Source organism: Xenopus laevis, chromosome 3L (genome assembly GCF_017654675.1).
Source record: "Xenopus laevis strain J_2021 chromosome 3L, Xenopus_laevis_v10.1, whole genome shotgun sequence".
In the NCBI taxonomy this organism is placed as follows: Eukaryota; Metazoa; Chordata; class Amphibia; order Anura; family Pipidae; genus Xenopus; species Xenopus laevis.
In genome coordinates this window covers 25,601,583-25,628,349 of record NC_054375.1, presented here as the reverse complement: position 1 = coordinate 25,628,349, position 26,767 = coordinate 25,601,583, and the positions used below count along the sequence as shown (strand labels likewise).

At 36.9% G+C, this 26,767-nt stretch overlaps 1 protein-coding gene across 1 annotated transcript in view; it reads left to right on the top strand.

Annotated features, from left to right (window-relative positions):
• vwf.L (von Willebrand factor L homeolog) overlaps nt 1-26,767 on the top strand; it is a 106,106-nt gene that overhangs the window by 56,736 nt on the left and 22,603 nt on the right. The window contains exons 35-43 of the mRNA XM_018251980.2: nt 2,650-2,870; nt 4,354-4,546; nt 5,390-5,734; nt 9,195-9,400; nt 9,627-9,729; nt 9,815-9,889; nt 14,686-14,790; nt 19,373-19,578; nt 22,757-22,906. Of these exons, the coding sequence (XP_018107469.1) occupies nt 2,650-2,870; nt 4,354-4,546; nt 5,390-5,734; nt 9,195-9,400; nt 9,627-9,729; nt 9,815-9,889; nt 14,686-14,790; nt 19,373-19,578; nt 22,757-22,906 (1,604 nt within the window). The remainder of the gene's footprint in view (nt 1-2,649; nt 2,871-4,353; nt 4,547-5,389; nt 5,735-9,194; nt 9,401-9,626; nt 9,730-9,814; nt 9,890-14,685; nt 14,791-19,372; nt 19,579-22,756; nt 22,907-26,767) is intronic.

Below are 26,767 nucleotides of genomic sequence, written 5' to 3'. Positions count from 1 at the left end.
CACTACAAAATACGAATGCCTCTTGAACTTTTACAATTTTAGCTTTTTGGACAATTCCTAGAGAAAAAAAAATCAAAATCCTTTAAAAGTCTGAATTGATTTTAAACAGACCAATGGGATCAGTGCAGCTCCCATTGACTTCTACAGGACCTCAACCATATTTCTACCTGGCAAAGTTTTGTATTAGTGGTTTTTGTGGTTCTCAAATTTTTAGAGCTTTTAAAAAATAGGAAAACCACAAATTTTTTGAGATTTGTGGAAAAAACTAAATTCGATTGTTAGTATCTAGTGCTGCTCCCAATGCAGACATGCTCTTAATACAATATGGTAGTATCACCACTAACATGAACAGAATGACTAAAGAGGTTAAGGTGAGATGAAGCCTTCAGAAGATATTTACTTGATACATGCAGAGCATCTTTAAGCCTCACTCTAGGAATTATTGGTGGAGATATTCATATTGCTTCTTTATGTCACAATTCATCCAGATCTACGGCCATAAATCTACACTTGCAGAAAGCCTGTTTAAATTTTCAATCTCTTCAGTGCAAAATATTGGACCATGGCTTCTACTACTTTTAGGTTTTTCTCTTTGGATGCATTTCAAGTCTTACCCTTAGAAGCCATGCTCTACATGTGAAACCAGAACTACAGTTTTCTGACCAAGGAACCTGATCATCCAAATGATGTATATCCACTTGTTTACAATACACTAGATTGACATCTATATATAAATCTCAAACTAGAGAACCTGATTGTATTTCCAATGGAAACTTTTTGTCACCCTCAACTGCCTGTGTTCCCATCCCACAATATTAGAGCACCAGTGATAGTTGCCTTATGGATGTGTTATATAAGATGTTTTAGGTCCCATAGAAGACATCTGTTTTACCCTATTTGCTTTTTAACATTCACTTTTAATATTAGTAATGTTGCTTTGTTTTATTGCTACTTATTAATGTGGCCTGTTCTTCTATTTTATTCAAAAAGAGTGATTTACTCTTAAAGATGACAACATAAAGTATCTCTTAAACTGTCCCATTTGTGCCCCTTACTTCTGCCAAAGCAGGCACCACAAATGGATCATCATTCCTAATAGCACTACATCGGGTCATCTTATTGTTATACAACATAGGGTGATTCCTGAGCAATTCTGGCTTGCTGATATAACTGTGCAATTAAACATCAGAAGGTTGGGTATAGTGCTCTGTGGGTGTTTCATGCTAGAAGATACTGTATGTTAAAAGCCTTTTCCCCAGGACATCATGAACGTATGAAAACAAGGAGAGATTGGGTCTCACTGAAGACCTAATGGCTGATGGAGAAAAATATTTCATTAACATTTATTCCTGGACTATAGCTCCCAGCATGCTTTACCTCTGATAATGAGATGGAAGAAGGACTCTTTAATAAAGCTGTAATAGCTCTTGTTCAGTGGAGATAACAATTCTATTCTGTTCTTATATCTGACACATTACAGCATTCAGCCAAATATATTTTTGCTCTTAAAATGAATACAGATGACAATTTGGCTATCAAGTGCACTGTAAATGATGGTGATGAATTCACAGCACAATGCATACACTACATTTCAACTCCTGTTAGGTATTTAAAACTCTCATAGCCTCCTTAAATAAATCATTCTTATGAGGGAATCCGAAGCTTCCAGTGCTCTCAAATATTCCAAGCTTTGTTTAGACAAAGAGTTATTCAGGATTTTTGGCATCATCCACAATGCTGCACTTGATGCATCGCTTCATACTTTCTATCAGTGATGTCAACGAATCACCCATTCTGAGATATGTTCTACTGGTTTTTCTTAGCCATAATCACAACACACTGAGTTATGTCAGCAAGTCCGCATAGATTCCAGTTAAATCCACTCTTTATTAATGCAGGCCATGCACCGTGCATTGTATATACAGCAAACAATGGGGTTTATTCATCAATATAGTGGTAGCAATCAGATGTTAATGGACCTCAAATAGGGTTTAAAGATGTTCTTAAAGTTACTTTTACATGGTTATAACTGTCTTAAATCTCCTTAAGCCCCCCCCCCCAAAACTTTGGGAAGATGACTTATTTTCTGTGTACTTTTCACCCCTGCAAGTGCAGAGTCTGCTAACACTATTTTGATGGTACAGGTACTTCTTTTCAGTTGTAAGAAATATGAACACTGTTAAATTAAAAGAGTAAATTACTTTATGCAGGGCAGGGTCCATTGTGCAAAAAATGGCACAACATTGAACATAGATGAATAGCTGCAGGCCTCTGCACTCCAAGCGGAGGCCTACGTACCCTCAGTGAATAAATCACAGCCTATGTTTGGCAGTTCTATTTTCATGAGGGGCGAGCAGGGGAGGCATCTATATATCCTCCCTCCTGCACCCTAACTCAGGGATCTTGTGCCAACACTGATTGTCAAGAAACAGCTAAGTATCATGGGTGCACAGCAGTAAAAGATGTTGCTAAACCCTGTCACTGATTGACTGCAAAATAGTAAAAATGTATTAATTGGATGGGTAGAAAGAGACACATGCCATGTAGTCAAACAACTGATAAATGCTATATGAGTAATTAATGCATGATTGAAAAGAATATTTAATTACAGTTTTTGTATATTTAGTTAATATTTTCTTTCCTTAACAGGCATGTGTATGGGAAGTTCCACTAGACATATTGTGACGTTTGATGGCTTGGATTTTAAACTCATGGGTGCCTGTTCATACGTGCTCTTCCATGATAATGTACATGATGTAAAAGTTATCCTTCACAATGGGGAATGCAACTCAACAAATCATCAAACATGCATGAAGTCAGTTGAAGTGAAACACAATAAATATTCTATACTACTTTCATCTAACATGCAGGTAAGTAATGGCTGTCCAGAAACGTGTTTCCCCACTTGGGTCAAACCAACAACAGTGCAGAGATTTTGTTGCCTTCCTAAATAGGGCCAATATTACTAATGAACAGGTTGTCGATTTGGTGTCTATTACTTGAATTCATAAAGAAATATATTTTTGTTGTAGAAAAGACCAGATTTCTTGCGTGCATTATTTATTATTATTTTTATGCATTATTTACTCACACATGTACGTTCTGTAATATGCACTACATTTCTCAACATAAAATCTCATGGACCTGTTTTCAAAGAGATTTTTTTTACAAGAGCTTTTAACTTTGGAAGAAGATAGATAAATGAACTGTGAGTGCAATAAGACATCCACGGGGTTGAAATAGAAGCCAAGCAGGATTGTAGTGAAAGGTGGGAGTATATGTATACAGAACTAGTAAAATGTAGAACCTTCAAGAAGAAGAGCAGTGGAAAATTTGGAAAAGAGCAGGGTCACATAGATATGTAATGTTTAACATTAAGTGGCAGACTGGAATTTTGATGATACCTACTAAAATGTAATGCTTGTTGACTTCTAAACGACCCTTGGCTTGCTTCCTACAATCTGTGTGTAATATTCGATGAATGATGATGCACTGCTGAAAATATCTCACACAGCCAGAAAATAACGCCTATTTAAGTGCTAAAAAATCACTGTACAGTGGTTACATAGATTTAATGGATTATGGCCAAATTTTACACGCAAATATACAATTTTACATTTTTTCTATGGGACTACTTTGTGCGTTGCTTTCCTAAGATTTAAGCCCCTAATGGAAAGTTATTAAACAACCGGTGAGAGAACCTGGCCTACCAATCATAATAATATAAAAATGTTTTTGTTAACTCTTTATAGATCCATCATATTGCAGTTTTTGGTCCTACCAACTACACTGTAATAGATATGAACATGAACAACTAAACTATGAGTTTTACTATGAGATAACTATGAAAGACTGTCAAAGGTTGGGGTTGCGTTCGCTGCAAAAAAAAAAACGTGCTTGCGAGGGGTCATGATTGCTCTTTCCATGTACATTAGACATTATAGACAAACTGAACTTTTACTTGGGTGGAAATAGTTCATGGTGAGGGCAGCGAGATCTGGAATACCCTGCCAGTTGTGATGGAAGAGCCTATTACTGCCTCTAAAATGACTTCTTAGCTGCCTTTTTGGGCAAGAATAATATTCAAGGCTTTGGTGATCTCAAGTGCTACAGTTAGTTTAATAAAATAAGTACTGTATGTGTATACTATGTTTTGATAGGTCTGTATATGCATGTGTGTATGTGATAGGGGCATTTGGAGGAGTTGGACTTGTATTTAACTATGTAACCATGTAACCCAGTACCATGATTTGAAATTACTGTAAAAAGATTTAACCTCTTTATTCACCATAGTAAGAAATGTAACTTACAAATAACTGCACTGTAGAATAAAAGATCTTTACACTTTCATAGGTTTCTGTCAATGGAGAATATGTTCAACTTCCTTATGCAAATGATAACTTCAAAGTCACACTGTATGGAGAAATTGTGCATGAGATAACAATTCCTCAATTAGGATTTGTATTTACATTTACACCAGCAAACAATGAGTTTATGCTTCAGCTCAACCCAACTGCATTCTCTTTAAAAACCTCCGGCCTTTGTGGTGAGTAATTCATTTATAAATGGGGAATATACTGTATAGAACTTCATTCTGAAGGAGTAAAAATTTAAATTTTGGTAGTAAAACAAGAGATGGATTGAGGCCTTTCTCAATAGTAAATCTAGGTAGCAGAAAAGATAATGTGTTTTGGTATAAATGACTCAAAAGAAAACTGAAGGTGTTGAAGGTTTAAAGGATTCTGTCATGATTATTATGGTGTTGTTTTTATTACTAAATTACACTGCGTACTTAAAATGTTATTCTTGAACCGATAAATGGTTTTTTCTTTAGTTGTAATATTAGTGTCTAGGTAGCCATCTCTGGTCATTTTGCTTGGTCATGTGCTTTCAGAAAGAGCCAGCACTTCACAATGGAACTGGTATCATTTTTGCAATGAAGGTATCGGGGAGCTGTTATGCTGTTACATTCCCACTGTTCTGTTGATTGGCTGCTGGGGGGGGGGAGGTAGGGGGGTGACACCTGTAACTTGCAGTACAGCATTAAAGATTCATGAAGTTATCAGAACACAAGTCACATGACTGAGGGCACCTGGGAAACTGACAGCATTTCTAGCCCCATGTCAGATTTTATAATTTAATATAAAAAATCCCATGATAGAATCCCTTTAAGATCTATCTATAACAACATACTGTACAGATACTTTTGATTTAACTCAAGCTAAAGCTGCGACTGTACAAATATGGCCTTTTTGGTGGCACTCCTATCACAATAAATAGGGTAGCCTCCATCTACCACCTGATAAGCAAATTGTTTTCTTCCTGTTGTTACTTTAACAGTAAACAGTAGGCCCTTGATGAACGTTTGATTTTGTTTTCCTTTATGCAGGCATCTGTGACCAGAATACAGTGAACGACTTCACTTTGACTGATGGGTCAGTGACTACAGAAAGCAGTAAATTCATAAAGGACTGGACCGTTGTCGACAGTCTGGGCAGAACATGCGAAACCAAACTGGACGAAGCGTGTACACAACCCATCAGTTCCAAATGTAAAATTATGTTTTCCAAAACATTTGAGGAATGCCATGCAGTATTTCCACCCAAACCGTACTTTACAGTATGTGAAGAAGCGAGCTGTCATGCTCAAGATATCTGTGAGGTCATTGCTGCATATACGCACGTGTGTAGAATTAATGGAGTCTGCATCAACTGGAGGACCCCAGATTTCTGCCGTACGTATAAAATGCTACTTTGTCTGTTATTCTTCCATTAAGCTCATTTTTATAGGTGGTGAGATACCAAACCTGTTCCTGTCTTAAAGTGGCCATACACAATAAGATCCGTTCGTTTGGCGACCTTCACCCGATATGCCCATTAATGGCACGGTGATATCAGGTTAATCTGAACATTAGGCCCTAGTGTGGAACGATCAGATTACATCAAAGAGGATGGGCGCAGATGGGTCATAGGACCGCATCAACTAGCCGATGCTGTCCTCGATCGCAGGAAAAATCAAACCTGATCGATAGGCCGATTTTTGGTCTGATGTCAAGCGGGGGGATCTGTAGGAAGCCCCCACACATGGGCAGATAAGCTGCTGAATCGGTCTAAAGAACCAATATTGGCAGCTTTAATATCCCTGTATATGTCCACCTTTAACCTGCACATAAAACAGAAATGATTGGTGGAAGGGATTGGTAGGAAAGCATACTTTTAGAATTTTTTTAGATTTTTTTGCTAGTAATTGCCAGGAAAGCTTGAATAATTAGAGGCTTTCAAGGTTTTTTTATTTTTATTGGCATAAGTATTTTTTTTGTTTATACTTTTTATATTCACATCTTTTAGATCGCATTCATGTTTTTAGAGTAAATTTATTTTTTCATGATTTCAAAAACCACTGAAATGAGAATGTGGATAAATGAGCATCACAGTATAACATATCAAACATATTTAAATATTTAAAAATATGGAGGGATTGTATTTATGGTTTGTTATTAATGCTTCCCTTATATTTAATTCAAACATATCATTATTTGTACTAGTTGAATGCAGACCCACCATGGGTTTAGAATGACCAACTTGAAAGGTTTATTTTAAACCATTTGAGTCATAGTTAGAAACCTGATTACTAGAATTAGAAAATGGAGGTATGATCCAATAATTAAGAAGAGTGTATGTGCACGCAGGACCTCTTTGAGTACAGACAAGTGTCATTTGGCTGATGTGTATTACCTTCTTTGATTAAGCTTAATTGCATTTAATTACATAAGAGGACACATTCAGGAAGAGGAAGGCGGCATTTCTGCAAGATGGCAACTCTAGCTCTTGGCTAAAATTTATTCAGTAGAATTTCAGAAAGAAAAAAGGGAATAGAACTGTGTATTGTGCATTTGACTAGTGCTAGGGGGGTACAATTAAATATAATTAGTACCAGCAGGTTAGGTTTGGAAGTGGGAAGCATTTAAAGGTATAACAATTTCCAAAATGTAATCATGACATGATACTATTCTTTTGAAGTTGTTCCAAGTCTAGCAAATTGACATGTTTCAAACAGCATTCATTCTACATAAACAGCTTTTGTAACAAAATATCAGTCAGTTTTATGCTTGGCATATCAGGAAAGAAGGTCAGTGGTCCACTAACTAACCTGTTCAAGTCCTCAGTTATTACATAGGGAGAGAGTATACCATTTAGAGGTCTGGATCCCCACCAGTGGAAGCCTTAGGGAATAGATACTAGACTGAGTCCCTTTCCAGCATCCCTTCACTTCTGGAGAGTATGGCCTGTAACAGTTACTTCTAGTCTATCTTGCTAATTGTAGCTCACAACCAACAGAGTATGCTAAACAAAATTCTATGGTCCACATTCTATGGCTCATTCATGGCGTCCATGAAGCTAAAATAACCCAAGCCAACGTATCCAAGGCTTGGGTTAATTTATGCTCAACTGAGCTCCTTTACTGAGGCCTTCATCCACCTTAGACTGTCTGGCATATTCACCTTCTGCTAGAATGGTGTCCAAGAAGAGAAAAATGGTTGTGTGCTCCTTCTGCTTATATCAACTAACCGAATGATAAGTTCACCATATTCCTGGGCTAATAGAAGAACAGAAGACTCCCACCCTGAGGGAAAGGTGGCGGTACTTGGGGCTTCCTGAGCCAGTAGTTGAATTTAAACTTGTGAGTTCCTAAATTATCTTTCAACAAATCAATATAACAAATATAGTTAGAGGTTCAACATATCCTATCAAAAACAGATATCCTTTGTATAATCTATAACAGGATTTCAATTAGCAGTGCATGTCCTCACATTAAGATTTTGGATGAAATCCTTAAAGGGCAATTATCATGAAATAAAAAAGAAAAGTCTAAAAAGTTTTTCTTAAATATAAGTTATTACTGTACATTTACATTCTGCTCATATGTGAAGTGCGCTGCATGCAGAGAGCAACAGCCCCAGGTGAAGTAAATGACCCTTAACATATCCCTTTAATATAATTTTTGGTTATCTAGTGAAATGAAATGTAATATTTGTTTTTACTAAAAGGCAACATTTCAAAATGAAAAGGTAAATAAGAAGCTTGTTTAATTGTTGGTTGAAAGAAAACAAAAAAAAATTGTATAATATGTCTGAAAATTCCATGAGTTAATTAACTCATTTTCTATAATATAGCGTAGTGCCCAAGGGAAAATGCTTTAGTTTTGCTTTAATTTCCCAGATTCAAAATGTATAACTGGAATTTTCACATGGGCAGTAACCCATAGCAACCAATCAGATATTAGATATCAGCCAGTTGCATGTTGAGCACTGAAGCAATCATCTGATTCTTTGCCATGGGTTACAAATCAGGAGCAAATTTGCCCACCTCCTAATTGTATTCATCCAACAAATTTCATGATTTTCCACCTAAATACATTTCATCCTTAACAAAAATGAGTTGTTCAACAAATTATGTGCTCACACAAATTTAATAATGCAGACTGATGATTTAGCAAAATATACTGTATATATGGGGTCACTGACCACAGCAGCAAAAACTATTGATCCGTATATCTCATAGCTGGTTAAAGGAGTCACTTGAGCATCAAGGTCAAATAATATTATACATTTAAACGAGACTTCTCACCCGAAAAAATGATTCCAAATCCTATTTTATCTCGTTAGTCAAGCAAAATTAACTTTATTTAAACTATATAAATTATTTGTATCTTGTTTCCTTCGGTCTGGGAACTCTTAATTATATGTGCACCAGAATGGGGACCCCATACACTGGTTACACAATTGAATGAATAAAAAGAGGGGGAATGTGGGAAGAGCAATGACATCTAGTAAGTGCTGAATGGAAAGTGAAAGTAATTGCCTGCCCCGCCTCTATGTCTTAGGCGGGGCAGGCAATATTTGATTGACAGCTGAGATTTTTTTTAAGGAGTTTACAACAACTATGAATGCGTTAATAAAATAATTAGGATTTCATGTTTAATTTGAAAAGGACTTTTACTATACAGCTTATTATGTCTGGATGACAGCTTATTATGTCTGGATGACAGGTCCCCTTTAAGTATAAAAAGACGAAATTCTCACCTATAGTTTATAGTTTGAGTCCTTTGCAATTGAGCATGTTGCTGTTTGTGGTGCCCTTAGAATATTACACATATATTCCTTAAAGAATAATATTGTTGTTTTAACACAACAGCGATGGAATGCCCAAGATCTATGGTATATCATCACTGCCACGTGGGGTGCAATAAGGAATGTGGAAAAACACCCAATGGAACGCTCTGCTCGGATTCCCAATCAGAAGGCTGTTTTTGCCCTGAGGGAGATGTAATGTTTAATGGGAAATGTGTCAATAAAAAAGTCTGCTCCCAGTGCACAGACAGTTATGGAGAGGAACACCAGGTAGGTAACACATATCAATCCAGGAAACAGGGGTTGGGGAAAGTGCTCAAATTAGTTAAAAGGTTGAAAGAAATGTAGCAGGCAAAAACTCAAAACTTCAAAAAGCCTGAATCTGAAAATCCGCCATCTCAGACCTGTCGAAGGCCTGTATAAATCAATGGAAGAGGCTCCAATTTCAATGAATTTTCTGAATCTGATTGTCATGTGCTTTTTTCTTTTTTCAAAGCTTTTAGAGACCTGGGTCCCTACAAATGATCCCTGCTCCATTTGTATGTGTCTTGAAGACCGGATGATTAATTGCAAAGCAATGCCATGCCCAACAGTCAAACGTAACCGCACTAATTAATTTAATATATATCTGCTCATTTCCCTTTGCTCTGTCTGTACTCACTGCCTGATTTTTGCTTCACTCAGCTCTCACTTGCGGCCCCTGTGAAATTCCGAGACTGAAAAAGACTTCTGACCAATGCTGTCCTGATTATGAGTGTGGTAAGTACCAACTAGATGATTTCATTTTATTTGCCTCTTAAAAAAGCAGTTTGATTGAATGTTTAACTCAGAGGCTTTCCTCCAAGGTGTAATTAATTACAACATCATTAAGATCCAGTTTGGGAATTTACTGATGATGATGGAGACTGCTGACATTGTTCCACGTGGTCAGTTTGTTTAGTGAGCCCAAGTCAATAACCATTATTTCAAATTGACAATAGACCGGTATGGGATCTGTTAACTGAAAACCTGTTATCCAGAATGGTCTGAATTAAGGGAAGGCCATCTCCCCATGGACTCCATATTAATAAAATAATTCAAAATGTTAAAAATGTATTTAATCCCAACGAAACTATAATTTAGCTTTATTAGAGGCAAAATGACCCTATTGAGTTTTTTTAATTCACATTTTTTTTTTTAGTAGACTTACAGTAAGGAGATCCAAATTATGGAAATACCCCTTATCTGGAAACCCCAAGTCCTGAGCATTCTGGATAGTAGGTCCTATACCTGTACCAATAAATTAGAAAGTTAGAAAATAGTAGTTTTTTTTGACTGACATCTTTTTGTATAATTGTGTTGCTGCAAACTCAGTTACAAGCAACCAGTCATTAGCACGTACCTGACTTAATACATAAAGGTGATGGGAACTTTAGGAATCCACAAACGCTAGTAAAAATGTAGAGTGCTCATCAACTATTTGTTGCTATATGCATTTCCACTACCCTGGCTGAGGGTCTTGCTGTGCATGGACCACCTTTATCATTTGGTGAGTTTCTGCTTTGAGATGTTTACTGTGTTTACTCATTTGGTATCATTTATCTGGCATTTAACCCTAAGACCACAAGCAGGATAATATAGGCATGGCATCCGTTATCCGGAAACCCATTATCCAGAAAGCTCCAAATTACGGAGGGGCCATCTCCCATAGACGCCATTTTATCTAAATTATCCGAAATCCTTTTTTTCTGTAATAATAAAACAGTACCTTGTACTTGATCCAAACTAAGATATAATTATTGGAAGCAAAACCAGCCCATTGGGTTTATTTAATGTTTACATTATATTCTAGTAGACTTATGGTATGATGATCCCACTTACCGATGTGCAAGTGGCTGGGGAGCAGGCGGCTGTGGTGCATTTTAGTTAAGCCACTGTCTAAAAGGTTAGGTATTTGAGGGAGTTGTAACTGGGACATGATGACCCCATAGTTAAGTTGTGAGGATCATAAAAATAGCCAAGGGCATTTCTGGGGCTGCTGCTGATCAAGTGAGCCCCAATGCTGACCCCCTCAAAGAGAGTGTTTGGGTGTCATAAATCTTACTTAATTTATCGTTGGTCATCATCAGTCTACTTTATTTTTGATAAAGTTGCTTTTTTTTTTTTGATTACCTGTGCCTCAAGTGTGAGTAATTGTTTGCTTTGCTGATAAAGTGAAAAAAAAAAGTTGACCAGTTGACGTTGGTATTTGTCAGTTCTGCTTAAAAGCAGAAATAAAGGTTCAGGTTGCTCTGTAAGGTGCCATCCATATTCAGTATGTGATTAACAACATATACATACAAAGAGCAGGCATCACAACAGCAGATCAACTGTTTGGGATTCAGGGGATTCACAAGAGGCTCTGGCAATCCTGCCAAAATACCATTGATGGTCAAGCATTAATGCAAATATCAACCAAAGGGCTTGACCATAGGTAAATCCACATTGATGTTGCCTTGTTAGCAAAGTTAAGTGCAGCAGGGAGCCATTTAAACCTTTAACCAAGAAGCAACCAAGAAGAATATTGAAGACAGATGCAGGTGTATTCATAACAGCTAGACATAACATATGACCAGAAAATATTTGAAATATATGTTTCCAAACACTTAACTTCTCCTCTAACTTACACATCGAATGAGTAGCTTTGTTGTGGTTCCAGCTAATGCTTTTAGCCTTCTGTTATTGCCATTGCCAAGAGTATACAGTCTATTAACATTGCGGTGCATGTAATAAACAAGAATGATTTGACTTTGCAGACAAATAGTGGAACTATATATGAATGGGCATTAATTCCTTCAGTATCTTGTGCTCATGGTTTGTGGCTTTGAAATGAATCATGTGTATGAAAGATACATCAAACCTGCCAGACTCAAATCTCTCCCCTATGTGCAATCTTATTAAATGTGCGTAACCAAGACTAATGTTTTATATTGAAAAAAAAAAGCTGAAAATTGCAAGTTATTCATCTGAGTGTCATCAGCCTCTGTAGGACTTCTGATACCAGACCGGTACATTTGACAGACATTTGACCAGGGTAACTGAGAAAATGGAATATTGGAAGTAATGGTTTAGGTTCTTTTGTGTCCAACTTTCTCAATATAAAGTATTTTTTAACATATGCCATTCATCTATTCTTCTGTTAACATTTATAATTAGTGATGGACTAATCTGTGGCTTTTCATGGAAAATTTTCGAATTTACAGATATATTCTCGAAAATTAGCGAAATGCATGGAAGTCAATAGGCGTCAAAATAATTTTGATGAGAGCGACAATTTTCATACGCGTGAAAAATGCATTAATGTCAATGGGCATCCGAATAATTTTGATGCACCAATTTTTTTTGTCGCTCCAGATTTTTTCCACATTTTTGGGAATTTATTTGCAGGCGGCGAAATGTGGAAATTCACGCGAATCAATGCCTGGCGAACTTATTCACCTATCACTATTTATAATATATGTTACACATGGGCATGAGAGATTTCACTGCTGAAACATAATTTACTATAACACACAAGCTTTAGACTTTTTATAATTTATTTCACCCAAACATGCCCACTGCCTGCCCAAACTCTGCCCATTCCAGCCACAATTCCTGACACATTCCAGGTGCAAAGACCCGACATGTATATACCTAAGCCCTTGTAATTCTTACTTGCTGTCATATTGCTGAGCTCTCTGTTAACTGGTTTTAATCTTTTCTTTGGGTTGCCTGTGTTAGTGAGAAACAAACAATAGATCAGGGGTCCCCAACCTTTTTTTTACCCGTGAGCCACATTCAAATGTAAAAAGAGCTGGGGAGCAACACAAGCATAAAAAAGTCCCTTGGGGTGCCAAATAAGGGCTGTGATTGGCTATTTGGTAGTCGTATGTGGACTGGCAGCCTACAGGAGGCTCTACTTGGCACTATACTTAGTACACTTAGTACACTTAGTACTTTTATGCAATTAAACTTGATTCCAAGCCTGGAATTTAAAAATAAGCACCTGCTTTGAGGACACTAAGAGCAACATCCAAGGGGTTGAGAGCAACATGTTGCTCACAAGCTACTGGTTGGGGATCACTGCTATTGATCATTTATAGATAGGAAGAAGCAGTTAATGTAAAATTTGACAATTAAAAATGTTAAAGCAAGAAGGCAGGACAATAAAAAAGATATTTAATCCTAGTTCAGGAGGGAGGAATTCTTGGAAGGGCCCACTGGTAGATCAAAGGGGCAGGATTTGGTAGTGATTACAGAGAAGGTGGAGGTAAGAACCAAAAAAAGTGAGCAGCCTGGTGATCAGCAGCCATTTTAGTTAGACTTGGTATCAGAATATCTCCCTTCCTCCCTATTATGAGTTGCAGGGATGGGGTCAAGGAAAGTGGGTGGAGGGGTGGTGGTGGAGGACTGGAGTCACTGCAGGCTCAAGTGGTGATGGCCATCAGTAAAAGCTAGGAAAATGGGGAGTTCGCAAAGCCTGGGAACTCTGTTTTGTATTGGGGTGTCCTTCCCGGGCAGTAGTCTTTGGTGGGATGTGACGAGAGAGATTTGTGGTGGTGCTTGCTGATCCGATGTTGAGATGGCTGGCGTGTGGCCTCTGGAATAGTGGTGTTAAAAGGCAGAGACTGAAAACAGACAAGAACTTGTGTTGCTTTACATGGGCCATCCGCCAAGTGAGGGATAAGGACTTAGTGTTAGATAGAAGTCTTTTGTTAGCAAATCTAAAATTTTGTACATGTTAAAGTTAATACTGTGCAAATTGACACCGTTGCCTCTTATGATCCATTGTCATGTGTGATATGTCTTCTGTTAAAGGGATACTGTCATGGGAAAAAAAAACATTTTTCAAAATGAATCAGTTAATAGTGCTGCTCCAGCAGAATTCTGCACTGAAATCCATTTCTCAAAAGAGCAAACAGATTTTTTTTATATTCAATTTTGAAATCTGACATGGGGCTAGACATAGTCAATAGTAAAAACCCATGTCTCACTGAGACACATTCAGTTACATTGAGAAGGAAAAACATGACCAGGGGCTGCTGGGAAATTGACAAAATGTCTAGCACCATGTCAGATTTCAAAATTGAATAAAAAAAAATCTGTTTGCTCTTTTGAGAAATGGATTTCAGTGCAGAATTCTGCTGGAGTAGCACCATTAACTGATGCGTTTTGAAAAAAACATGTTTTCTGATGACAGTATCCCTTTAAATGGTTTTGGTGTTGGAACAGGGTAAGTACATGAAAAAAGGGGGTAAGCATTGACGCTCTTGATGCCAGGAGATATGAAGTGGGATGGGCAGATGCAGGGACAGATAGATAAATGGATGGTACCTGGTTGACAGTAGGCATGGATATCAACTGTAACTTTGTATTAGGGATGGTTATTTATAACATTTTTACATTGCTATCAATGTTCCCCCGGCACCCTAGCACTCTTTACTGTTTGATGAATAAACCCTTCTATTATCCAGCCCTGCAGGTGTTGCTTTAAAATTGTGTGTGTTGATAATAACATATTGAAATCCTGACATAAAAATATGCCTTTTATTTTCCAGTTTGTGATCTTACAACATGTGAAGTGAATCCTGTGCCACATTGCGAGAACGGCCTTTTACCTGTCCTTACAAACCCAGGGAACTGCAGACCCAAGTATGAGTGTGGTAAGTTTTCTATACACACAGCCCGACAATTCCTACAATCCAGACTGAGCATAGGATATTGCTACTAAACCTGCGCCAGAGGTCAATGGCCGCACTAAACTACCACATTCGTTTGCAATTGCATTGATATTTCATTCTTCTGAATGCCACTCTCTGTGAAAGTGTTTCATTATTTACTGTTTTGGGCCTACCAACCAAGCCACCAAAACAAAGTAAACTGTGCCCTATATATGTAATATGCAAAGATGGGGCATCCCTTATTTATTAGAAAACTGGAACATACTGAAGAATATGTGTCTTTGCATCTTGTACTTTAATATAAGGTACCCTGTGGTATTCTTTTTAAAAGGGATGTTAATGTTTGAGTTAACTTTTAGGGGCAAATGTATTAAGGGTCGAATTTTCATTTTCATTTTGTTTATGATCAAAACTGTCAAATTTGACTAGGGAATTATCCAAACTCAATTTGAGTTTTTTTAAAAAAAATTGAATTCGTTTTTTTGAGATTTATCATACTATGGCCCTTTAAGAATTTGATTTTGAATATTCGCCACCTGAAACCTGCAAATTACTGTTTAATTTAATGGGAGAGGTCCAGGGATCAGTTTGGAGATGTTCCTGACATCCTGAGTAAAAACTCAAATCGAGTTTGATCAAATTCAAATCAAATTCTATTTGAGTTTTGGGCAGTTTAAATTTTTCCAAGTTTTAATAATTTGATTTTATTAACAAATTTTGCCAGGTCGAATTTTGAATTCATTCGAATTTGAGGGAGTTAAAAAAAACTCACATGAATTCAAAATTCAACCCTTGATAAATGTGCCTCTCCGTATGATGTAGAGAAAGATATTCTGAGACAATTTGCAATTGGTTTTCATTTTTTATTATTTGTGGTTTTTGAGTTACTTAGCTTTTTATTCAGCAGCTCTGCAATTTCAGCAGTCTGGTCCAAAGGTCCAAATTACCCTAGCAACCATGAATTGATTTAAATAAGACACTGGAATATTTGGGTATCCCAAACCCAGAACAAACCTCAAGGTCCCGGTCATTGCCTTTTACAACCACCTTTCACTTCGGGAGAAGCCCTCCACTACTGGGATGCTGCCAGGTCTTATTATGAGAGGCCAGGGAGAGAGTTCTGGGCAGTCAAGGGAACCGCACGATATACAGAAATGGAGAACAAGGAGCGTAGTCGAAAAACAGACTGGGTCAATAACAGTAAGCAGCGTAAATACATAATCCAGAAGAATAGTCTAATACAGGCAGAGGTCAGGACAGGCAGCAAGACAGGACTTGGTCAGGATCAGGCAGAGTCAAAACAATTTATAAACAGACAGAAATCACAACCAGGAACTGCGAATAGACGTTTACATTGGGCAACTTGCAATTGGCGCATGCGCCTTTAAATATTAGAATCTCGCATCAAACTGGGATGACGTCATCCGCCCGCCGTCCCCCTCCCTGCTTCCTCCCTGCAAAGCACATTATTCCAAAAAGTTTACTTGAATATTATGCTCACAAATCCATGCAGAGTAGTGTAGCTGAGCTCATGGGCAACATCTTTTGCATCTTCGGTCTTCTTCGAATCCTCTTTTTTCCCTTCAGCAATTTCCAGAACCTGTATGTGCAGTTTAGTGTGGCTCCAACTGTGCATGCGTCATATAGCTCAGTTTTGGCAGGTCCCTTACAGATGTAAACTGAAAATGCAGAAGATGGCATCCATGAGCTCCACTATGCTACTCTGCATGTAAATTATTACACCTTTTGTAATAATTTGTTGTGCGGGGAGGAAGCAGGTGGGGTGGGACTACCTAGGTTAGTGGATGGGGCTTTTCTTATTGGGGGTTAGTTCTCCTTTAAAGTATGAAGATCCAAATTACGGAAACATACATTAATGGGAAAACCCCAGATCCCAAGCATTCTGGATAACAGGTCCCGTACCTGTACTGCACTCTTCTCCTTGTTCTGACAAAATAGGGTTTTCCCAATTTTTGCCCTTCCGGGAAGCAGTTCTGCAGAAAGCAGGCAACACCACTTAAACACAAGGGCAAATTCAATTGGGCAAGGTGCAAAGTGCAATGCCTTTCAAGATTGGGATTGGGAATCAACCTCTAAGGGTTTTGCTGTCTGCAAAAATGAGCTCATAATTCAAATCACAGAATGATTGAATGAAGTCTCACTAGTTAACAAAAATGATCAGCAATTTGGATTGCCCAAGTTTCCTAGCTACAGTGTCATACTGAATAACCCAACCTCTAGGGCCCCTCTACTGACCACTGCAGATATTCTCCACACCCTAAAATGATCAGCAATTTGGATTGCCCAAGTTTCCTAGCTACAGTGTCATACTGAATAACCCAACCTCTAGGGCCCCTCTACTGACCACTGCAGATATTCTCCACACCCTACCAGCCCATACTACAAACACTTTAGCCAAGACCTATGGGATTCGTGCCATTTAGCAGGTTGGCTGCAGGACAATTGGGGTGGGGGGCACAGCCCACCATAGTTTTCCAGATCTTCTTGTGGGCCAGTCTGACCCTGCCAAATAAAATTTAGTTGCAGCAAGTTGAGGGAGGTCTCTAATAAACCATTTATATCTCAAAAACTATAAACACTGACATGGATTTAGGAAAGCTTTATTAAACCTCAGCTACAGGCAATGAATATTTTTTTCTGCTTGTCACGGGGCTCAGTGGCCACATTAATTTATGAAGGGCTTCCTTTTCCATCTTTCAGCAGATGACCTTTGGTTTGAATTTGATTCATTTTATATTCTCCAGAGAAAAATTCATTCCCTTTATCCCTCGGCATTATTAACCAAACTCCAAATCCATACCACCAGCTTGGCTAAGGATTTCCTATGCGCATTCCAATGCAGTGAGCTTCCAGAGAGGCAATAACGGAGAGAATAATGCTTTTCACACGGGAAAGATGTTTGAAAAAAAGTGAGAGAGACAGAGTTATTTTTCACTACTTCTTCAGCATATGTTTCTGACTGTGCACCAGACTATCCTGTCCTGTCCTACAGCTGCTCCGCTTCTAGTTAAAAAATATACTTACAGTTATTTAACATTTGGAACTTTGGGACTAAAGCAAACATTCCAGTTATTTTTCCCTGTCACAAATAATTAAATTGTCTCTGGTGGAGAGTAAGCAACGCACTAGTGAATCTACTGCACACCAACTGCAAGACAAAATTAGTTAGAATTCTGAATTATGCTGAGCAAGGGGAATACATAACAAAAAATTAGATCCTAGGCTGAGTACTTTTAAAATTGTTTCACTGCTAAAATAAATTTACATTGCAGTTAAAAATTACTGCATGGGCTCAGAGAGGTATCCCTGCTGTAGTAAACTTAGCTCAGACCCCAGTTAAAGTAATTTCTTCATAGGTGAGTATAACCCACAAGAAGATGTTCCTTGTTAACCTAAGGCATTGGTAACACAGAGGAGAATAAAACTGCCAGCTGAGGCTTTAACTAGAATAATGAAATATTTGTCTGTAACACATCTGTAGTGTAGGACCAAATGAATGGTAAACTCCCTGAACTATTTATGGGCCAATAGGGTCCAATATTGTGTGAAATGGGGCGGGGCTTGACAGCCATGGGATGGAGCCAGGTAGGCGAGACCATGGAGCAATACTGGGGGCCCTATCACCGATTAATCTGCCTCTTGTTGTTACCCAAAGTAGGTCATCGTATACCTAACAATGTGGCCTGTGGTTTCATAGGCTGTAATGTCATATTACACTGAATAAATATTTTTGGGTATTCATGAGTTGGCAAATGCACATAGGGCACTAAGTAAAAAACCAATAGACTTTTCCATTGGGTCAGTGCAAAGAAAACGCTACAATTTCACCTGTATTTTGGCTAGCTTAAAGGGGTGGTTCACCTTGAAGTTAACTTTTAATATGTTACAGAATGGCCGATTCCAAGCAACTTTTCAATTGGCTTTCATTTTTTTTTGTATAGTTTTTAAATTATTGGCCTTCTTCTTCTTTCCAGGTTTCCAATGGGGGTCAATGACCCCATCTAAAAACAAATGCTCTGTATGGCTACAAATATATTGTTATTGCTGCTTTTTTTTAATTATATTTCTATGCAGGCCATTTCTATTCATATTACAGTCTTTTATTAAAATCAATGCATGCTTGCTAGGGTAATTTGGACCCTATCAACCAGACTAATGCCCCTTCTGTCTTCTTGTTAAGGACAGTAATAAAAACATTGTTTCATGGCAGCTCAGCTTTGCCAGCAGCATAATGAAGCAAGACTGAATCTGCAAGCTGAGCCTGAAACAACTTTTTAGAGGCTTGCAGGGTAATATCAATAAATGTAATCATATGTTCCCTGTTAAAAACCAGAACATGTAGAGAACATAACAGTATATAGTGGGAGGCACCAGGAAGCAGTAAAGCCTACTCCATTTTGTAATTACACAGCAGCACCACATACTCATTTGTGAGTAGACCATTACTAGACCATTACATTGATGTATCATTTATATAGTAATTGTGACAAACTGTCAGAAAGCAAAACAGTGAAGATGTTTTATCATATTTATGTGCGAATAGCTTGCAGAATAGAAGAATGTCCGAACTACAAGAACCTGATCTGCCCAGCTCACAAAAAGCTTTCGCTGCAGAAGACCGAATGCTGTGACAAGTACGAATGTGTTTGCAGCTGTATAAACTCTACGGTCCTTTGTCCAACCGGATATAGTTCATCAATCTCAACCAACGACTGTGGCTGTACAAGTGTTACTTGCATCCCAGACAAGGTGAAGAGAACTGCATTTTGTAATCATCCTTTAATCTGGCAGCTATATTATCTGTCTGCATTTTTTAGCAGCTTTTTCAGTTCAAGCCTTCTTCCTGGATAGTTTTTTAGGAAATTCTTTGAGATGTTGATAGATAGATAGATAGATAGATAGATAGATAGATAGATAGATAGATAGATAGATAGATAATGATTGATAAATAAATAAATGGATAAATAATGATTGGTAGATAGATAATGATGATGGTAGATATATAGTGTAGATAGATAGATAGATAGATAGATAGATAGATAGATAGATAGATAGATAGATAGATAGATAGATAGATAGATAGATAGATAGATAGATGATAGATATATGATGGATAGATAGGTAGATGATAGACAATAATGATAGATAGCTATATAATGTAGATAGATGTTAGATGATAGATAGATAGATAGATAGATAGATAGATAGATAGATAGATAGATAGATAGTGTAGATAGATGATAGATAGATAGATATATAGATAGATAACGATAGATAGATAGATAGATAGATGATAGACAATAATGATAGATAGATGATAGACAGATAGATAGATGATAAATACATGCTAGATGATAGATAGATAGATAGATAGATAGATAGATAGATAGATAGATAGATAGATAGATAGATAGATAGATAGATAGATAGATAGATGATAGATATATGATGGATAGATAGATAGATGATAGACAATAATGATAGATAGATAGATAGATATATTATGTAGATAGATTATAGATGATAGATTGATAGATAGATAGATAGTGTAGATAGATGATAGATAGATATATAGATAGATAACAATTGATAGATAAATAAATGATAGATAGATGGCTAGATAGATAGATGATAGACAATAATGATAGATAGATAGATAGATAGATAGATAGATGATAGATAGATGATAGACAGATAGATAGATGATAAATACATGATAGATGATAGATAGATAGATTGATGATAGGTAGATAGATAGATAATAATTGATATTTAGCTAAATAGATGATAGATATATGATGGATAGTTAGATAGATGATAGATAGATAGTGTAGATAGATAGATGATAGGTAGATAGATAGATAACAATTGATAGATAGATAAATAGATGATAGATATATGATGGATAGATAGCTAGATAGATGATAGACGATAATGATAGATGATAGATAGATAGATAGATGATAGATAGATGATAGATGATAAATACATGATAGATGATAGATAGACGATAGATGATGATGATGATGATGATAGATAAATGATAGATAGATAGATAATAATAGGTAGATAGATGGATAGATAGATAGATAACAATTGATAAATAGATAAATAGATGATAGATATATGATCAATAGATGGCTAGATAGATAGATGATAATGATAGATAGATGATAGACAGATAGATAGATGATAGATAGATGGATAGATCGATAGATAATAGATAGATAGATGCTGATGATAGATAAATGATAGATAGATAGATAGATAGACAGATAGATAGACAGATAGATTGATAGATAGATTGATAGATAGATGATAGGTAGATAGATAGATAGATACCAATTGATAGATAGATAAATAGATGATAGATATATGATGGATAGATAGCAAGATAGATAGATAGATAGATAGATAGATAGATAGATAGATAGATAGATAGATAGATAGATAGATGATAGATAGAAGATAATGATAGATAGATAATAGATGATATACAGATAGATAGATGATAAATACATGATAGATAGGTAGATAATAATTGATAGCTAAATAGATGATAGATATATGATGGATAGATAGCTAGATGATAATGATAGATTGATAGAGAGATAGATAATAGATAGATAGATAGAAGATGATGATGATGATATATAAATGATAGATAGATAACAATCGATAGATAGATAAATAGATGATAGATATATGATGGATAAATAGATAGATAGATGGATAAATAATGATTGATAGATAATGATGATGATATATATAGTGAATAGATGATAGATAGATAAATAGATTGATAGATAGTGTAGACAGATAGATAGATGATAGCTAGATAGATAGATAACAATTGATATATAAATAGATGATAGATATATGATGGATAGATAGCTAGATAGATGATAGATGATAATTATGGATAGGTAGATAGATAGATGATAAATACATGATAGATGATGATGATGATGATGATGATGATAGGTAAATGATAAATAGATAATGGGTAGATGATAGATAACAATTGATAGATATATAAATAGATGATAGACCGATAGATAGATAGATAGATAGATAATAGATAGATAGATAATAGATAAATGATGATGATGATAGATAAATGATAGATATATGATAGATAGATAAATAAATAGATAGATAGATAGATGATAGATAGATAGATAGATAGATAGATAGATAGATAGATAGATAGATAGATTTGTATGAAACCAGCAGTTGAAGACCATAGAGGTAATTTATGAATGCAAGTGCATTGTGCAAAGTATAATTACAACCATGTTTTTTTATCCATAATGCAGTGTAATTGCTACTAAACTCTGAGTTATGTCTTCTGCATTTGTGCCTGATGCATCTGGTGCAAATTGCGTCTAGCATTTTCAAAACGGAGGTTATGTCACTTCAAGAGCACACCTTCAAAATGGTCTTGACATTCGATTCATTGGGCACAAGTTTTGTGCACCTATTGATGCAGACCACTGTGTGAACTCTGAAGCTATTGGAAGATCCAGGGTGGCAGTAGTTTCCAGTGTGCTTGGACACAAGCACCTTAATGAAGTACAGGTATGGGATCCGTTATCCAAAAACATATAATCCAGAAAGCTCAGAATTTCAATAACCATTTTCCATAGACTCCAAAATATCCAAAATATATCCAAATAATCCATATTTTAAACCATATTGGGTTTATTTAAAGTTTACACAATTTTCTTGCAGGCATAGGGTATGAAGATCCAAATTACAGAAAAGTTATCTGGAAAATCCCAGATCCCAGGCATTCTGGATAACTGGTCCAATACCTGTATGTCAATATGTGCTCTCCATACCTAATTTATATACATTTCTAAAGGCTTCTGGCATGAAATCCTTTCTCAGAGCCCACTTAATGGAAATATGTTGTTATCTCTAGGTCTGTTTATATAAGAATGATATTCACCCAGTTGGAAGTGTGTGGGAAGATGGGTGCAGATCCTGCACATGCACTGATAAGAAAGATTCCATAACAGGGCTTCACATGGCAGAGTGTCTCCGACTAAGATGTAATACCAACTGCGGTCCAGTAAGTATCACAAGGAAGATTCCTCAACTTAGTTCTGATGCATCTATACTGCTAGATGGGAAGTGTGTCTAATATTTCATTGTTTTTTTTATATTGAAGCCCAAGTGTACTCCATTCACACTAAGTGCAAGACGTGCAAATACAAAAATTACGAACACAAGTGCAAATAAGGGTGCATGACTTAGATTTAAGAAAGGCTAAATCTCCTGGATAGTGATGGGTGAATCTGACCCGTTTTGCTTTGCCGAAATACAATCATGTCTATGACGCACAACAATTTTTTCACCCATGGGAGTAATTTTCGTGGCGAAACTTGGAGACAAATTTCCATTATCACTACTGATTTGGGAATCTTCGGCGAAGCCAAAATACACTGCAGAGGGCAAGGGTCTTCATACCCCGCTTTGTTACAAGACTAGAAGGGTTCATTTGTTCCTCCCCATCCAGCCTAAAAGCCTTTAGGGTTGGGATAACTGATGAAGACAACCCAGCAACAAAATGTGGCCTTTTCTAGTGGTTGCCCTATTTCATAATCTTTGTCAGCCCAGGCTTGCTGCAAAGCATTGAATTGAATACACAATGCCATTCATAGTAATAATACTCTATGCTGCAAAACAACTAATATTGACTTAGGAAGAGGAGACCTAAAAGTTTGTTTAGGATGTCTGAATATCAAAAGGGATTCTGTCAGGGAGAAAACATTTTTCCAAAATACCTCAGTTAATAGTGCTGCCCCAGCAGAATTCTGCCCTGAAATCCATGTTTCAAAAGAGCAAACATTATATATTTAATTTTGAAATCTGACATGGGGCTAGACATGTTGCTAGTTTCCCAGGTGTCCTCAGACATGTGACTTGTTCTCTGATGAACTTCAGTCTCTCTTGCTGTGCTGCAAGTTGAAGTGATATTACCCCTCCCTTTCCCCCCAGCAGCGCTACAGCAGAACAATGGGAAGGTGACCAGATCACATGTCCCTGACACAAGGTAGCAGCTCCCTGGTAGACAATAGCACTCAATAGTAAAAATCCAAGTCCCACTGCTACTCCTTTAGTTACATTGAGTGGGAGAAACAATAGCTGAACAGAAAGTAGTTCCATCTTGAAATGCTGTCTCTTTCTGAAAACACAGGATTGGGCAAAATAACTTGAGATGGCTGCCTACACACCTGTAGTCTGTGGAAACTGTGTCCATTCAGAAGCCTGCAGATTAACAGACCTGCAATGCTGACTTCTGCTTCATTGTTTTGAGAGACAAAAACTGGCACTGCAGAGATATATTGCTTTTAATAGCAAATATTTTATTTTTATCAATGAGTACTGGAAACTTGCTTAGAATTACATTTTACTTTATTAAGAAAGTATTATTTTTTGGCTTCATATCACTTTTAAAGGGTCACTATAAACTCAAATTTGTTGTTGCTAAATTGGACTTGCGTAGCTTTCTTTTTTTTTAATAAAATTCTTTATTTTTTAGCTCAACATCAAGCAAATCAGTATGTACTTTTGCACTCCACATGTCGTGCGTAATATTGCACATTCTTACATATCATTACGCTTTGTTCTTAGTCTTGTTCAATTCACAAGATGAATATGAAAAGCGGTGATAATTGAATTTAAGATAAGAGAGAGAGAACAAATAAAGAAAATTTTAAACAAAAAAAACAGTATATAATATCAATCAAATAATTTGTACCTTGAAGTGTTATGAAGTCATAAGCATTTACACTACATGGGGGGGGGATCACTGGGTACGCAAGAGCCCGATAATGTTTTTTTTTTTTCCCTTTAACTATGGCTTGAGCAGACCAATTCATTTGTTTTGATTCCCTTAGCTTTTAAGCGCTACATAGTCTTGTGACATGGTGAACAGAAGCCAATGACTCCATTTTTGTTTGAACCTGTCTTCCTGGTGTTGTTTGCCTTTAGGGGTTTTGAGTCTCTCAAATTGATATATTTCCTGGATTTGAATGGCCCATTCTTTCAATGATTGAATCCTCTCAGACCTCCAGTATCTGGGAATCAAAGCCTTAGCCACATTTATCAAAGTTGAAATAATAGAGCTTTTGTATTGAACAGTAGGCATTGGGTTATTGTGCAACAAGAAAAACGTGGCTGAATCAGGAATTGTCAGGTCTGTAAATTTAGGAAGTAGCTGTTTAATTGCTGCCCAGTAGGGTTTTATCTACGGACATTCCCACATAATATGTGTCAATGTCCCTTTCGGCTGTCCACGTCTCCAACAACTGTCTGATAGATCTAGAAATATCTTAGCCAACTTTGTGGGGACTCTGTACCATTGGCTCAGAACTTTATAATTGTGTTCCTGTAGTTTTATGCATTTTGCTGTTTGGAATGTTTTTTCTACAATGGATACCCATTCCTCTTCTGTGAAAGTGGTCTTAAGTTCCGCTTCCCATTTTCGCTTAAAAGTATTCATAGGAGGGGTCTGAGTCTCCAAAAGTATTTTATATAGGATCGAAATTTCATGTGGGTAACGAGTTGATCCTATGAACATTTGTTCAAAAGGTGTATCCGGTGTTCCGTTATCGGAAATCATTCCCTCTGTAGTTAAAAAATGTTGGATCTGGTAGTATCGCAATCGGTCTAATGATGAGATTCTGTCTGGTTGTAGTATATCAATTTTTTTAATTGCCTGCCTTTCATTAGTTGAAATGGCCAAATTGTCTCTGTTTGCAGCCAATGCCTGAAATGAACTGGTCTTTGACCTGGGGGAAATTTTCTGTTGAAAAGTAAAGGGGTCATCGTTAACTTTGAGTTCAACAACCTTGATCTGCCTTCTAGAGTGTCCCAAGTGTTCAATACTGTGGATATGATAGGATTCTGCGTGCTTTGTGGTGGGCGGTTTTATTTTTCAATCCAGGGGAGAATTTCCAACGGAATGGGTATCCCGGCTTGTACTGCTAGAATCCACAATTTATTCTTTGAGTACCACGAATCTAACATTCTTTGCAATATGGCTGCTCTGTAGTATATGAGAAAATCAGGGAGCCCTACTCCTCCTGCTATTTTTGATTGGGTAAGTGATGTAAATCTCTGTCCAGGTCTCTTTTTTTGCCAGATAAATTGTGAAGTCATTGTGTTCAGCGTTTGGAAGATTTTCTTGGGAATGCTAAACGGAATGGTTTGAAATAAGTAAAGTAGTCGCGGTAAAATGTCCATCTTAACTATATTAATACGCCCAAACCATGAAAAACCTGGCTTGTCCCATCTGAGGAGGTCTTTCTGTATTTGCTTTATTAACGGTAAAATATTGTCTGTTATGCAATCATTCATTTCAGCTGATATGTGGAGCCCCAAATATGTGAAGGATTTATCCTCTACCTTAAAAGTAAAAGAGTGCCTTATTTGTTGTACTTGATGCGCTGCTAATGATATGTTCAATAAACTGGATTTTTGGAAATTGATCTTAAGGTTGCTTACCAAGCCATACTGTTGAAACTCTTTCATTAAGTTTGGTAGATTAACACAGGGGTTGGGGATGAAGAACAGCATATTGTCGGCATATGCCGCTGTTTTATGTTGTATGTCAGATATACTCACTCCGGTAATGTCTGGATTTGATCTCACTCTCTGCAGAAACGGTCTTGCGTAGCTTTCTGCCATTATTTTGCTTGTCTGAATTATACTGTAAGGAGCCATTTGTCCAATTTTGCTTCGAACAAAGATATCTGTCATGAGCTTTCCCACTCCGCATGTAAAGAGATTCCAGGCAGACCCAGGGAACATTAATACCAATTTACAGTAGACGTTTAAAAGGAACTTTCTGCAGGTTAACCAGAGCTAAGTGTGATTACAATCCTTCTAGAAAGATGTGGCTCTTTTGTGAGTGGAAAAATGACTG